Consider the following 15588-nt stretch of genomic DNA (forward strand, 5'->3'; position numbering starts at 1 on the left):
TAATGCACATACTGTATTTGTACAATGTGCACTTGTATCTGATTGCATGTTCATGCAAGTTTGTGAATAATGCATGTTTGTTTTAATGTGCACAAGTACTTGTGATTTTGTGTGTGATTTGTCTGTGTGAATGCATGTTGTTTGTGTGCATTGTGAATAATGCATATAGCATGTTTGTATAATGTGCATTTTTGTGTTTGCATTTATATCTGTGATTGCATGTACATGCAAGTGTGTGATTGTGCATGTGAATAATGCATGCAGCGTGGTTTTATAGTCTGTGATTGCATGCGCGCGACTGTGTGAATAATGCATCTTCTGCGTCTCCGCAGTATCTATAGGGACGCGATGACATCATCGAGGTGCAGCGACACTTAGCATGCATGCTAATCACGTGTCCTTTCTTTCTGTGCATAATTTCTTCTTTAGGTTTCCTGTAAAATTTTCCCTCAAATCATCATCTGTATCACGCCTGTGTCTTTCTCTGCTCGGTTTGTCAGATGGTCTTGAGAGAATTCGTAAAAAGCCAGAGAAGAGGACAAGAGAGCAGGCGATTGAAAGCATTTTCATGTTCAGTCGTATCCCAGAGCCCCGCACTCACTCACAAGCTGTCTCTTTTATTTCGGAGAGTGTGATTCTCTTTGAGTTGCTCTCGGTGGCTCCAGAGGAGACGTATAAAGCATTTGGCTTGGATCTCTCTGGGCTTCTGAGGACTCAAGCGTCCCGGTTATCTGAGGAAACCCTCAGCGTCTTGTGTCGTGTGATATGCAACTGATAATAATGTTTACTGATCGAACAATTATGTAACAGAACATTCTAGTTCATGCAAGGCTGATAAATATTGTAGCGTAGCATGATGCTCAGAAAATGCCTTAAAAATGGAGGATCACATAAAACTAGCCGATCAAACTAAAACATACTATTTTGACTGTTTAGAGAAAGATTTATACTCTGATTGACTATTGAAACCATAGAAATGTTCTAAACTTGCTTTAACTGTCTAATAGGACTTTATTTGTTTTGTTGCGACTTAATTTTGCGTCGTGTTATGTTTGTTTCTTCTCTTTCAACTTCATGAAAGAGCTGTTTCTTCATCTTTCCTTTTGTCTTTTGTTGATGATTGTTCTCATTCTGGACTCGCTTTGATGATTGTTTATTCGTGTTTGTTTGTGCGCTAAACTCTGATGCAAGTGAACGTCCATATCTCACAATACAAGACTGCATTAGGAGACTCTATGAGAGGAATTTTTGGAAGGAAATTAATTAATTTACTCAGCATGGACAGTATTCATAAGCAACAAAAGATTACTATTTTATGTCTTTCAAAAACATTACCAAACCTAAACTTTTAAACAGTGAATAGATTTACAGTATCTCTTTTTCAAGTAAACAGACGAAAACATATTGATGATGTCTTCTTACATCTAATTAAAAAAATCTCGACTCTGATTTTGACTCAGTTTGATGTACTTCACACGAGGAGCAATATTTAAGATTCAAATCACTCATTTATGAGGTCCCTTTTCATTTTGGATGCTGCTTTAGAAGTTTTTGCTAATGTCTTCATAAATTCACTGGCTCCTGTGAAGGTGTTCGTCTGTTATTCGCTGCATTTTCATGCCGTTTGATTCATAACCACGTTTATTGAAACTTGAGCTGAATAAAAATAACATCGGGCCTCCAGGTGAACATCAAACTAGCGCGCTTTCATTTGGAAACCTGCTCCAGCATCCAGGATCAACAACAGCACCTCATTTATTCTGCGTTTCTGCTCCTTTATTAGTTCATTTGACTGCTGCGGCTTCTGGCTGCCCAGCAGGCATCAAAAACAGACTCTTTTCCAACAGACAGTTTACTAGACAAACGGCAGGACATGGAAAATGGCACAGACATCATGTCGTCAAAATTACAGTCAGAACTGCCTCTGCAATCCTGACACACAATGAAGACCATCACTGACCATCAAAACACTTTCTGCCAAACTGGATTTCCTGAGCTGGAGGTGCGTTTTACGTTTATTGCTATTGTGTATCATAATGCTGCTTGACAAACTAACTATCTATCTATCTGTCTATCTGTCTGTCTATTATCTATCTCAAATCAGCCGATCACGAATCTCACTTTTCTGTCAAAAATACTAGAAAAGGCAGTTTCATCACAACTATGTTCCTTTTTAGAAAGAAATAGTATCTGTGAGGATTTCCAGTCAGGATTTAGACCGTACCATAGTACTGAGACTGCTCTCATTAGAGTTACTAATGATTTGCTCTTATCATCAGATCGTGGTTGTATCTCTCTATTAGTGTTACTGGATCTTAGTGCTGCATTTGACACTATTGATCACAATATTCTATTAAATAGACTCGAAAATTATGTTGGCATTAGTGGAATTGCATTGTCATGGTTCAAATCATACTTATCTGAGCGTTATCAGTTTGTAGTAGTAAACGATGAGATGTCATATCAATCACAAGTTAAATATGGAGTACCGCAAGGCTCAGTACTAGGACCGTTGCTTTTTACTCTGTACATGCTACCATTGGGAGATATCATTAGGAAGCATGGCGTTTTCATTGTTACACTGATGATACTCAGCTCTATATTTCTTCACGCCCTGACGAAAATCACCAATTCGCTAAATTAACAGAATGCATAGCTGATATAAAAAACTGGATGACCAGAAATTTCCTACTACTAAATTCAGAAAAAACAGAGATTCTAATTTTTGGACCAAAACTTCTTCACGCAATAACCTAGAATACTGTCTAACACTTGATGGCTGCTCTGTTAAGTCTTCACCGTCAGTTACACAGTAAAATCTCCAGAGTTAAATCAGCTCTGCTCAGATTACATATGGTCCCACTCTATATAGTGTTAAAGTAACACTGAAGCAGAGTTAAAGTTAATGAGATAATTAAGCAATTAATAAGGCTGTGACTGAAGTCAGTTGTAGTTCTTGTGTTTCTCTTTTCTTCAGTGATTCTGCTTGTTAACAGCAGGTGTTCATCACTAATGCACAATCATCACTTAATTGTTTAATTATCTCATTAACTTTAACTCTGCTTCAGTGTTATTTTAACACTATTTAGAGAGGGACCATATGTACTCTGTGCAGAGTTGATTTAACTCTGGAGATTTTGCTGTGTAGGAACCTGGGTGTGCTCTTTGATACCAAGCTTTCATTTGAAGGCCATGTTACTAGCATCTGTAAAACCGCATTCTTCCATCTTAAAAATATATCTAAACTACAACATATGCTCTTAATGAAAAATGCAGAACAGTTAGTTCATGCGTTCATGACCTCAAGGCTAGATTACTGTAACGCTCTACTGGGTGGTTGTTCCTCCCGCTTGATAAATAAACTACAGCTCGTACAAAATGCAGCAGCTAGAGTTCTTACTAGAACTAGGAAGTATGACCATATTAGCCCAGTTCTGTCATCACTGTAAAGGACTTCCAAAATATTCATACACTTTGCTTTTCTAGTTAAATATGACCATTTTACAAAATATTACAATTTCTTTGAATTTCAATTCATTTCACGTGATTAATAAAGATTACCTTTAAAAATAACAGAAAGAAAGAAAATTGTGTAACACAACCTCTCATGTTTTGATTTTATGAAACGGTTCGGTACATGAACTTTGTAAGACCTTTTGCTTCAAGGGTCTCTGGTGGTTTGTGAAAAATTGTTAAATATGATTCCAGCATCTATGTGGGGGAAAAAAGCAAACTCATCCGCTTCATTCCATCTTGTATCCTCTAGGAGAAAGCGAACAGAAAATTTTAAAAGAAAAGCCATTTGATTTTAATCAAAGGCCAGAGTGAGGGCATCTCGTAAAAATGCCCTTTATATGGGATCGATGGGTTGGGACGTGCACTGTGTGTCTCATTGGATGTGTCTGCTCACTTCATCTCCAGTGTGAAACCGTCCAGAAACAAGCAACATCTGCTGTAAATTGCTCATGCGGGACTAGCGCGTCAGAACACAATGCTAATCTACGACACAAAGCAAAAGTCGCTGCATGTTTCCACTGAGAGTTTGTCTCGTGTTTTCATTAAAACGCTGCCACGTGTTCACCAGTCGTGCGTAATCTGTATCCATCCAGCTCAAAATTAGAGCAACAGAGGGCGGAGATTTTACCCTGGGGGTCAATAACAACAGAACCCGTTAAATAAACGTGGGCCGATGGTGAGTAGGACCCGAGGTGAGTGAGGGAACGAGAAAAAAAGATGACTCTGTTTCACAGAGATGATAAACGCACAGATGGCGGACACGTTTCCCTTTAGCTGCAGGAGAAATAGATGCTCTATTTAGTAAACTAAACAAAGCTTGAGGCCTAAATTAAGACAAACGAGCACGTGTACAGGAGACATAATCATTTTTTTTAAAACAAGAATAGCAAGCACATAAAGGGAAGGTATCGTGAAAATACAGAGCAAGACATGCCTCACAATATTCTAGATGAGGAAGAACATGTTATTAAATACAACACATGTTAAGCGGTTTGTTTAGTTGATGCTGAGCAACATCACAAACGAGAATAATCTGATCTTTTGTTTTGTGTCCAACAATATTTAAATAAAAAGAGAAAATATTTAAATAAGATTAACTTTTTTTTGTTTAATCCTATACATTCTTGTGTATATAGATGTGCATATATACATGAACCTGTATAGATGTGTATATATGTATATGTGTGTGTGTGTGTGTGTGTACATGCATATATGTGTGTATACAGATGTGCATATATATATAGATAGATAGATAGATAGATAGATATATAGATAAATGCTTGTGTACATGCATATATGTGTGTATACAGATGTGCATATATATATAGATAGATAGATAGATAGATAGATAGATAGATAGATAGATAGATAGATAGATAAATGCTTGTGTACATGCATGTGTTTTATATATATATATATATACACACACACACACAGTCAGAGTAAAATTATGTTGGCATTAGTGGAATTGCATTGGCATGCTTCAAATCATACTTATCTGACCGTTATCAGTTTGTAGTAGTAAACGATGAGATGTCATATCAATCACAAGTTCAATATGGAGTACCGCAAGGCTCAGTACTAGGACCGTTGTTTTTTACTATGTACATGCTGCCCTTGGGAGATATCATTAGGAAGCATGGCGTTAGTTTTCACTGTTACACTGATGATACTCAGCTCTATATCTCTTCACGCCCTGACAAAACTTACCAATTCGCTAAATTAACATAATGTATAGCTGATATCAAAAACTGGATTACTAGTAATTTCCTACTACTAAATGCAGAAAAAACAGAGATTCTAATTATTGGACAAAAAACCTTCACACAAAATAACCTAGAATACTGTCTAACACTTGATGGCTGCTCTGTCATCATTTAGGAACCTGGGTACTTGTTGAATGTCCAGCAATAATAACTATATATACCATTACTATGATGTTTAAGTTCAAGTCTTGCCGTCCACTCTTGCTCCCACATAAAACAATCACAGCCACAATCAAGCACTTTTCTTCAGAACTGCAATTTACACACTCATGCTTTGTTCGCAACGAGATGAAAGAGTCCTTAGATGAGCTGGAGGAGCTGAGAGAGGCATTGGAAAGTGCTCGAGATCAGAAAGAGGCGTTTGGAGTGAATCTTACCCGTCTCGCAGTTCTGCCCGCTGAAGCCCTGTGGACACACGCAGATGTTCGGAGAGACACAGGAGCCGCCGTTTAGACAGCGTCCATCGCAGAGGGCTGTGGGTCAGAGAGAGGACAAACGGAGGTGAGACAGGTCACGTGACGGGGTGAGACGGCAGATGGATGGCTGTCTCACCTCTGCAGGTGGTGCCGTTGCCGGTGTATCCGGGTTTGCAGGAGCAGCTGTGGCCGCCGACGGTGTTGAAACACAGAGCGTTTTCATCGCAACTGTGCTGCCCGGACGCACACTCATCGTGTTCTGGAGAGAGAAATCAAAGATGAGATCATAATCGATTGATTCATTGGTGATCTTATTCTAAAGAAAATGTCTTTCTTTTTCAGTTGATGTCATCACCGCTTACAAAGATGTGCTCTGCTAAAATTCCTGTGGAAGCTTGTTTCCGCCATGGAATACAACAATAAAAAATCTCACTTTTTTTCTCAGAATTCTGTTTATATCTTTCAATTATACGAAAAAATGTCAGAATTGTGAAATATAAACTTGGCATTCTGACTTTATTTCACGCAATCCAGACTTTATTTCCAAGTTTATATCAAAACTCGCAAATACAAAGTTTATATCTCAGAATTTAGACTTTATAACTCTCAATTGCAAAATATCTGGCAATTCTGACTTTATTTCTCACAATTCTGAATTTATTTCTTCACAATTCCAAGTTTATATCAAAATTCTCAAATATAATGTCAGAATTGCAAGTTTATATTTTTAGAATTTAGACTTTATAGCTCTCAATTGCAAGTTTATATCTGTCAATTTCAAGTTTATATAAAAACTCACAAATATAAAGACAGAAATGCGAATTTGCAAATATAAAGTCTTCTTGCAATTTGACTTTATTTTTTCGCAATTCTATGTTTATATCAAAACTTGCAAATATAAAGTCAGAATTGTAAGTATCTCAGAATTTAGACAACTCAATTGCAAGTTTATATCTGGCAATTCTGACTTAATCCCCCCCCCCCCAGTTTATATCAAAACTCAAATATAAAGTCAGAATTGCGAGTCAGAGTACTTTTTTTTTTTTTTTGAGATTATTTCTTGCAATTGACTTAATTTTTTCGCAATTACAAGATATTTAAAAAAAAATGCAAATATAAAGTCAGAATTGCAAGTTTATATCTCAGAATTTAGACTTTATAAATTTCAATTGAAAGTTTATATCTGGTGATTCTGATTTTTTTCCTCCCAATTCCGAGTTTCTATCTTGCAATTCCAAGATTAAAATGATATTTTTCTTTCTTTCTTTTTTATTCCGGAAAAAAATGCTTCCGTACATTCCCTTTCATAAATAAATTATGAATCAAACCATATTTATATCTGTATATTTATCTGTAAATGTTCATTAAACATTCTTTTTAATGCAGAAATGATGCATTGCAGATTTTCATCACAAGCTAAAGTTGTCAGAAAGCTGTAGACGTGACGCTTTCCTCCTGCCCTCTAACTGACCGTGAGCGCAGACTGAGATCTGTATCCATGAGGGATTGTGGGATACATTCATCTCTCAGACCGGCTGAGATTTCATAAAATCCTCCAGCAAACACACTCCCAGCGGAAATAAACACAAATGAAGGAATAATTACAGACCATGTGCATGTGATTCAGGAAGGAAATGCAACAGCAAAAGCTGGTAAGCTTGAGTATTTCACATTTTTACACTTTTCACATTTAGTGATATGAAAAAAGAAATTATTAGTTCTTTTAGAAAACATGTAGTTGTAACCTTTACATGTCATCACTAGACTTACTTGTGGAAATATGTCACTTTAAAAAAGCAGTGCTAAAAATAATATTTTATTATACTGTCATTGACTTTTAAAAGCAGTTAGTACTGATATATTTAATCATGCTGTGTCAGTAATGGTAAATCCATACGCTTTTACAAGAAACATCAATTGGTCAGAAGTGTCTTTTCAATGTGTCTGATGAAAATATTGACTCGAGATGATCTGCTTTATGACTGGCCTTACATTGAGAGACTCTTGAATTCTGACATGCTTCAAAGTTTGTTTAGATGAAAGGGTCTTCAGAGAGTAAGATCTAAGATTCTTGTGCTTATAAAACTGATATTGAAAAATTATGAATGAAATTACCCTCAAAAGTTCACAGAAAGTCATGTGAAATCAGGGTCCATAAAATGTAGTTTTTGCCAACACATGAAGACACATAAAGAAGAGGTAAAATTCACCAGGTTCAGTAGACATTTGTTAGTCTAATTTAAATCACTCCCATCATTTACATCAGAATATTCTCATATATTTCTATCTAAATCTCATATTATATTGTGGGTCCTAATATAGTTTCCGGCCAGCTGGCGAGTGACCTGTGAAAGCCAGTTTTTATTGACATTTGGCTCTCGGTGAGTGTTAATTTTAGACCCTGTGTGGAAGCATCTCGCAGGTGTGAATGAAAATTATATTTTTATTGCATAAAATGCCTTCAGAGCTGTCATAATTCCTCTAATTAATATAAAATCAGAAGGAAAGGAACACTGGCTTCATATCAAAGAAGGCTGCCAAAATTTCCCATCATTACTATATTCAGGAGAGCCAAGAACTGTATGAATAAATCAATCGCCATCCCATATGCCTGCTTTAGATTTATTAAAGGGGTCAAATCATAAAAAAGAGATGCAAGAGTTCGATATGACTATAAAAACATACCGTAACTTTCAGAACTTCCTCTCGAGTCTAAAAAAAGCATGTTTAGAATCTAAATTCAGTTCCAATATTAATATGTATGCTGCACACTGCAAAAAAATGATGTACTTCCTCAGTATTTTTGTCTTGTCTTCCTGTACAAATATCTAAACATTCTTAAATAAAGATACCTTTACTTCATAAGCAAAACAAATGCAGTTTATGATTAAAATAAATTAATAATAAGATTAGCAGATAAACTAATTATTTTTCTGATACCATTGACAGATATTTGTTGTTGTTTTAAGCACTTAATTTTGATATTTTATAGAGTAAACAAAACTTATCTGAGGTCATTTTGCATCTCAAGTAAGTGTATCTTGATTTAGGAATGTTTAGATATTTGTATTGAAAAATGAGGCAAAAATACTTCTCTGCAGTGCATTTGTTGTATTTTTCAGTTGTCTAAAGGAGCACAATGACACTTTGTTCATCTCGAATCCGGCCTGAAACCCGTCAATGTCGTTCACCAAGTGTCCTGAGTTTCTTCACGCAAACTGGAAATGACAGTTTCAATCCCAAAGAGATGAATGCAACAGACTACATTATGAGATGCACACACACACACACACACATGCAGACAGGCCCAAACATGCATTGTGCTGCTGTCTATCACAGCGATACAGAACGGAGATGTCAGATGAGAGGATTAGCTCAAGGTCACTGCCGCCCGCCGGCCGTCACACCTGCATGACGATCGCATCGGGATCGAGAAAGGCTGCGACACTCCTGCGCTTCTGTCATTCATGCAGCAGGCAGATAAACAATCAATTATGTACAGGCAGTCATCAGGGACGCCTCTGTTCTCTGCGCCACAACATCTGTGCTCAGGCTGTGCCGCTACATGATGCTCTACAAAAATGAGGCTCTTCCTCAGCGTTTCCGTCGTTTTCGTTTTTCACGAAATATGACGATTTTTCAGGTTATATGTATATATCAGCTGTAATGCACTAATGCACAGTCAAAAGAAGTATCATTTAACTTGCAATCTGCAAAGGAGTGTAAAAATATGTTCAAATACTCCATTTAATGTCAAAGAACTTTACATGAGCACAAGTTCATAAGCTGTACTTTTCTGTCACTGCTTGGATGTAGTAAAACAGATATAGCAGAAAACATGTATTTTCTTCTGTCACTGACCTTGAAATCAGGAACAGGCATTAAATAATGCCAAAGATGTGAAAATGGGCAGAGAATTGAACAGATAGTAGTGATCTGGCTCAGAGGAAGATGGGAATCATGTCTTTGTGGCAGTTTTTCTGCTGATTAAATGATAATATGAGACTACTTCACCATAAATGGCTGTCAAAAGCACATCATATTTTGTGAGAAAGTGACATGCTAGAGCAAAACAGACACTATTTTTTTCAATCAGCACCCCAAAATTAGTAAGAACTTCATACAGCAAATATGATGCGGGGCAGTGAAATCGGCAGCAAAATGTCAGGTGTTTTGCAGAAAAAAGCCCATCTGAAGAAGTCTGCATCAGTCGCATGTCATCTGCTCTGTTATGTCATGCACAAAAAACGCCGGGGTGACGTGATTGGCGTTTTAAAGATGTGGCGAGCCAGCAGGGGGCCACACAGTGCTGATGGATGAAAACAAAACAAGAATTACAGCCGCTCCACAATTTTCAGACTCGGCAATTATTGATGTCGCCTCAAATACACGTTCTGCACTTTCAAACGCACTGAAAAGCCTCACGCAGGGACGTTTCATGAAAAGACGCTGCAAGTGACGGCTGAGTTCTGGAAATGTCAATCAGCCTTTAAATGGCTTTTGATTGGCTGTTCTGGTGCTGACAGCTTGATTTCACATTATGGTTATCCTGCTTTGATGCTGGTTGACCAAGGAAGTTATTCTCGTTAATCTAGTTAAGAATTACAGCCGTTCCAGTGTTATTGTTTATACTAGTTAAGAACCTTTGTTGAAAGGGTTGTTATTGGTTAAACTAGTTAAGAATGTTGTCAGAAGCAATGTTATTGGCTAAACTAGTTAAGAACTTTAGTTGGAAGCAATGTTATTGGCTAAACTAGTTAAGAACTTTTGTTGAAAGGGTTGTTATTGGTTAAACTAGTTAAGAATTTTTTTTGGAAGCGCTGTTATTGGTTAAACTAGTTAAGAATTTTGGTTGGAAGCAATGTTATTGGCTAAACTAGTTAAGAATTTTTGTTGGAAGCGCTGTTATTGGTTAAACTAGTTAAGAATTTTGGTTGGAAGCAATGTTATTGGTTAAACTAGTTAAGAATTTTGGTTGGAAGCAATGTTATTGGCTAAACTAGTTAAGAATTTTTGTTGGAAGCAATGTTATTGGTTAAACTAGTTAAGAATTTTGGTTGGAAGCAATGTTATTGTTTAAACTAGTTAAGAACTTTTGTTAAAAAGGGTTGTTATTGGTTAAAGTATTTAAGAATTTTGTCAGAAGTGATGTTATTGGTTAAACTAGTTAAGAACTTTTTTGGAAGAGCTGTTATTGGTTAAAATAGTTAAGAACTTTTGTTAAAAAGGGTTGTTATTGGTTAAACTAGTTAAGAATTTTTGTTGGAAGCGCTGTTATTGGTTAAACTAGTTAAGAATTTTGGTTGGAAGCAATGTTATTGGCTAAACTAGTTAAGAATTTTTGTTGGAAGCGCTGTTATTGGTTAAAATAGTTAAGAACTTTTGTTAAAAAGGGTTGTTATTGGTTAAACTAGTTAAGAATTTTGGTTGGAAGCAATGTTATTGGTTAAACTAGTTAAGAATTTTGGTTGGAAGCAATGTTATTGGTTAAACTAGTTAAGAATTTTGGTTGGAAGCAATGTTATTGGCTAAACTAGTTAAGAATTTTTGTTGGAAGCAATGTTATTGGTTAAACTAGTTAAGAATTTTGGTTGGAAGCAATGTTATTGTTTAAACTAGTTAAGAACTTTTGTTAAAAAGGGTTGTTATTGGTTAAAGTATTTAAGAATTTTGTCAGAAGTGATGTTATTGGTTAAACTAGTTAAGAACTTTTTTGGAAGAGCTGTTATTGGTTAAAATAGTTAAGAACTTTTGTTAAAAAGGGTTGTTATTGGTTAAACTAGTTAAGAATTTTTGTTGGAAGCGCTGTTATTGGTTAAACTAGTTAAGAATTTTGGTTGGAAGCAATGTTATTGGCTAAACTAGTTAAGAATTTTTGTTGGAAGCGCTGTTATTGGTTAAAATAGTTAAGAACTTTTGTTAAAAAGGGTTGTTATTGGTTAAACTAGTTAAGAATTTTGGTTGGAAGCAATGTTATTGGTTAAACTAGTTAAGAATTTTGGTTGGAAGCAATGTTATTGGCTAAACTAGTTAAGAATTTTTGTTGGAAGCGCTGTTATTGGTTAAAATAGTTAAGAATTTTGGTTGGAAGCAATGTTATTGGTTAAACTAGTTAAGAATTTTGGTTGGAAGCAATGTTATTGGTTAAACTAGTTAAGAATTTTGGTTGGAAGCAATGTTATTGGTTAAACTAGTTAAGAATTTTGGTTGGAAGCAATGTTATTGGTTAAACTAGTTAAGAACTTTTGTTAAAAAGGGTTGTTATTGGTTAAAGTATTTAAGAATTTTGTCAGAAGTGATGTTATTGGTTAAACTAGTTAAGAACTTTTTTGGAAGTGCTGTTATTGGTTAAAATAGTTAAGAACTTTTGTTAAAAAGGGTTGTTATTGGTTAAACTAGTTAAGAATTATTGTTGGAAGCGCTGTTATTGGTTAAACTAGTTAAGAATTTTGGTTGGAAGCAATGTTATTGGCTAAACTAGTTAAGAATTTTTGTTGGAAGCGCTGTTATTGGTTAAAATAGTTAAGAACTTTTGTTAAAAAGGGTTGTTATTGGTTAAACTAGTTAAGAATTTTGGTTGGAAGCAATGTTATTGGTTAAACTAGTTAAGAATTTTGGTTGGAAGCAATGTTATTGGCTAAACTAGTTAAGAATTTTTGTTGGAAGCGCTGTTATTGGTTAAAATAGTTAAGAACTTTTGTTAAAAAGGGTTGTGTGACGAGCAGGGCGGGCGAGAGCCGTGAGGGAACGGCGTGAGGCCGGTGACGCGAGTGATAATGAGCGTCACCTGCGAGGCGTGCCGGCCTCGAGTCTCTCCGACAGCATGTCCCTCCTTCCTCCCGGGTTTCGGCACCAATGTAACGAGGTTAGTAGATATGGGAAGAAGGAGGCGGGAACCGGCGAACATTCAACCAAACTTTAATATAAAATAAACAAAACGAAAGTAATGCCGGCAGACCCTCGCGGACGTCTGCCGGCCACACAAACATAACAAAACATAAAATAAAGTCCAGGCCTGGTCCTCTCTCGTCTTTCATTGTAGTCGCTCCTCCTTTTATGCCTCCGGAGCTCCTCCGTGAGAGACTCGAGGCCGGCACGCCTCGCAGGTGACGCTCATTATCACTCGCGTCACCGGCCTCACGCCGTTCCCTCACGGCTCTCGCCCGCCCTGCTCGTCACAGGTTGTTATTGGTTAAACTAGTTAAGAATTTTGGTTGGAAGCAATGTTATTGGTTAAACTAGTTAAGAACTTTTGTTAAAAAGGGTTGTTATTGGTTAAAGTAGTTAAGAATTTTGTCAGAAGTGATGTTATTGGTTAAACTAGTTAAAGGTGATAAAGAGGATCTTTTTGTCGACTGAGAAACCAAAGACTGTTACTGAGTTTTTTTAAATGAGCGCATGCGTAAGAACAACCCCCCTCCTTTCGAGGGAACGCCTCCCAAAACTCGTGCCACGAGTATTGGAACACGATTGTTTACCATCGGCATTCGCTGTGTCGTGTTCGTGGATTCATTATGTCGGATCACCACAGGTAACTCATAATCTGCAGTTGTTACTCCTGTCTCCTGACAAAAACATTGCATGCGGCGCCTTTGGACTGTGGAAAGTTACTGGAGCGCGCAGCCGCGCTCGTCTCTCACAAGGAACGTCACGGCAGTGATTGACAATCCAGAGGGCCAATCCACGCACGTCTCTCACAAGGAACGTCACGGCAGTGATTGACAAGCCAGAGGTGATGTGATGATCGCGTAACCGATTGGCTGATGTTTTTAAGGCCCTACCTCGTGCACAGATGATGTATATTAATATTATTCCTTTCAGTGCACCTAATAAATAGTCTTTTATCAGTTAGTAAAGACAGTTTCAAGTAATATTGCAAAAATGTATAAAACAAAACATCCTCTTTAGCACCTTTAAGGACTTTTGTTGGAAGAGTTGTTATTGGTTAAACTTGTAAAGGACTTTTGTTGGAAGAGTTGTTATTGGTTAAAGTAGTTAAGGACTTTTGTCGGAAGCGCTGTTATTGTCAACAAAAACTAAAATCTTAATTGAAAAAAAGCTGAAATAACATAAATATTAATTGAATATTTATTAAATGAACATTTTTTAAAAATGTTGCGCAACTAACTGAAATAAATTTAGGTTTAAGAAATAAAATTACTGACTAAATTTCAACAAAAGTTAAAAATTAAACCTACTTAGAAATTTCAATCAAACTGACAAAAGCATACAAAATTACCAATAATTACACTAAAATTAAATGAAAATTTAAATGCTAAATGAAAATATGAATACATATATAGTATTTAATGTGGTATATAATAGCATATAAATAACACATGATAAACATCCCTTTAAAACATCACATTTACTTGAATGAATGTTTGGGAAGATTTGTTGTTTTCAGCCAATATATCTTGAATTAAGTTTTTTTTATTCACTCTTTTGGCAGCAAGGTTTTTTTTTCTTTCTTGTTTTTACAAGTAATAAATTGTAGTGAGGTTTATGCATTTGCCAAAATGGCTTAGGGGAAGGAAGAAAAAAAAACTGAGTTCAAAATATAATCTTTGAAAACAAGTCATAAAACAAAAACAAGTTAATAACTTACAACATTTTCCTTTTCAAGTAAATTTGTGAATCTATCTATCTATCTATCTATCTATACATCTATATCAGGGGCGTTTCCTCCGAGTAGGCAAGGGAGGCAGTGCCTCCTCAAAAAAATAGGATGAGAAAATAATCCATATTACATATAAAACAACACAAATATTACAAATTATGACATTAAAAAGAGCGCAAGTCACGCGTATTTCTTAAGGAACACTGCCCAACAGCGACACCCGCAGGTAAAGTTACACAGAGGAGTCATGCCTCCCTTTCCTCTCATAAGAATCCATAGAAAATCATCAGAACCCCGGCGTGCGGTGGGTTTTGTGGGGGGTAATTGAGAATGAATGGGGGAAAGTCACGTGAGAGGAGGCAATGTCTCCATCGCGCTATGATTGGATGTAATTGGTTATGATTGGATATGATTGGTTTGTGCGATAAATCCCGCCTCTCGTTGACGTGCGCGTTCCGCGCGTAGGTTTGACTGAACAAATAATGGCGTCAATCGGAAGACTAATCGAAAAGTAAGTAAACAGATCACCCAGTTAGATGTCACCGCTTTGTCACGTCAAAATCAAACTTGAAATGGACTGAAAGCATGATTACTGCGGGGTTTTTTAGTGCAATCAGTTTGGTGAAATTAAAAATGCAATTCGTGTCTGTGACAGACGGTGTTAATGGAGCAAGACTGATGATCCAAAATATTCTAGGTTGACAATTAAAAAGAAAAACCGCAATAAACAAATAAAATATATTGTTTAAATTATTATTGCCTTTAGTTATTATTTTGAAATGAATGTAGAAATGCTTAAAACACTTGATGCTTGATGAGATTGACTTGGTTTTGATAAATAGAACATTACATTGTTAATGTAAAATTACAAAATAGAGTTGTATTTGGTTTCTTTTCTTTTTTTCTTTTTGATGTACTGTAAAGTAATGTTAATTTAACAAGGAAGATTTGTCAACTTTAAGAGTATTGCACATGAATTTACAATGATTCATAAAAAAAAAAAATGTGCCTCCTCATTTCAGAACACCACTGCACACCACTGATCTATATATATATATTAGTTAAAAACAACTCCAAACGATATTATAAATAAATAAATGTAAATAAATAAAAAAATATTATAATAAATAATATTTATTTATATATTTCTGGAATATTTTTCACTGAAAATGAGTCAAAAATACTGCTGATTTTTTTTTTTTTTTTGGCAGTGCAGCATGTTGAATGGATCTTTATGATATGCGTGAGCCGCTCTACTAGTCTTTAACCT

At 36.0% G+C, this 15588-nt stretch overlaps 1 protein-coding gene across 2 annotated transcripts in view; it reads right to left on the reverse strand.

The window, feature by feature from the left end:
* nell2a (neural EGFL like 2a) overlaps positions 1-15588 on the reverse strand; it is a 94048-nt gene that overhangs the window by 17607 nt on the left and 60853 nt on the right. For both annotated transcript variants that reach the window (XM_067379250.1, XM_067379251.1), the window contains exons 14-15: positions 5835-5957; positions 5660-5755 (exon numbers count right to left, since the gene is read on the reverse strand). In XM_067379250.1, the coding sequence (XP_067235351.1) occupies positions 5660-5755; positions 5835-5957 (219 nt within the window). The remainder of the gene's footprint in view (positions 1-5659; positions 5756-5834; positions 5958-15588) is intronic.

Source organism: Chanodichthys erythropterus, chromosome 24 (genome assembly GCF_024489055.1).
Source record: "Chanodichthys erythropterus isolate Z2021 chromosome 24, ASM2448905v1, whole genome shotgun sequence".
Lineage (NCBI taxonomy): Eukaryota > Metazoa > Chordata > Actinopteri > Cypriniformes > Xenocyprididae > Chanodichthys > Chanodichthys erythropterus.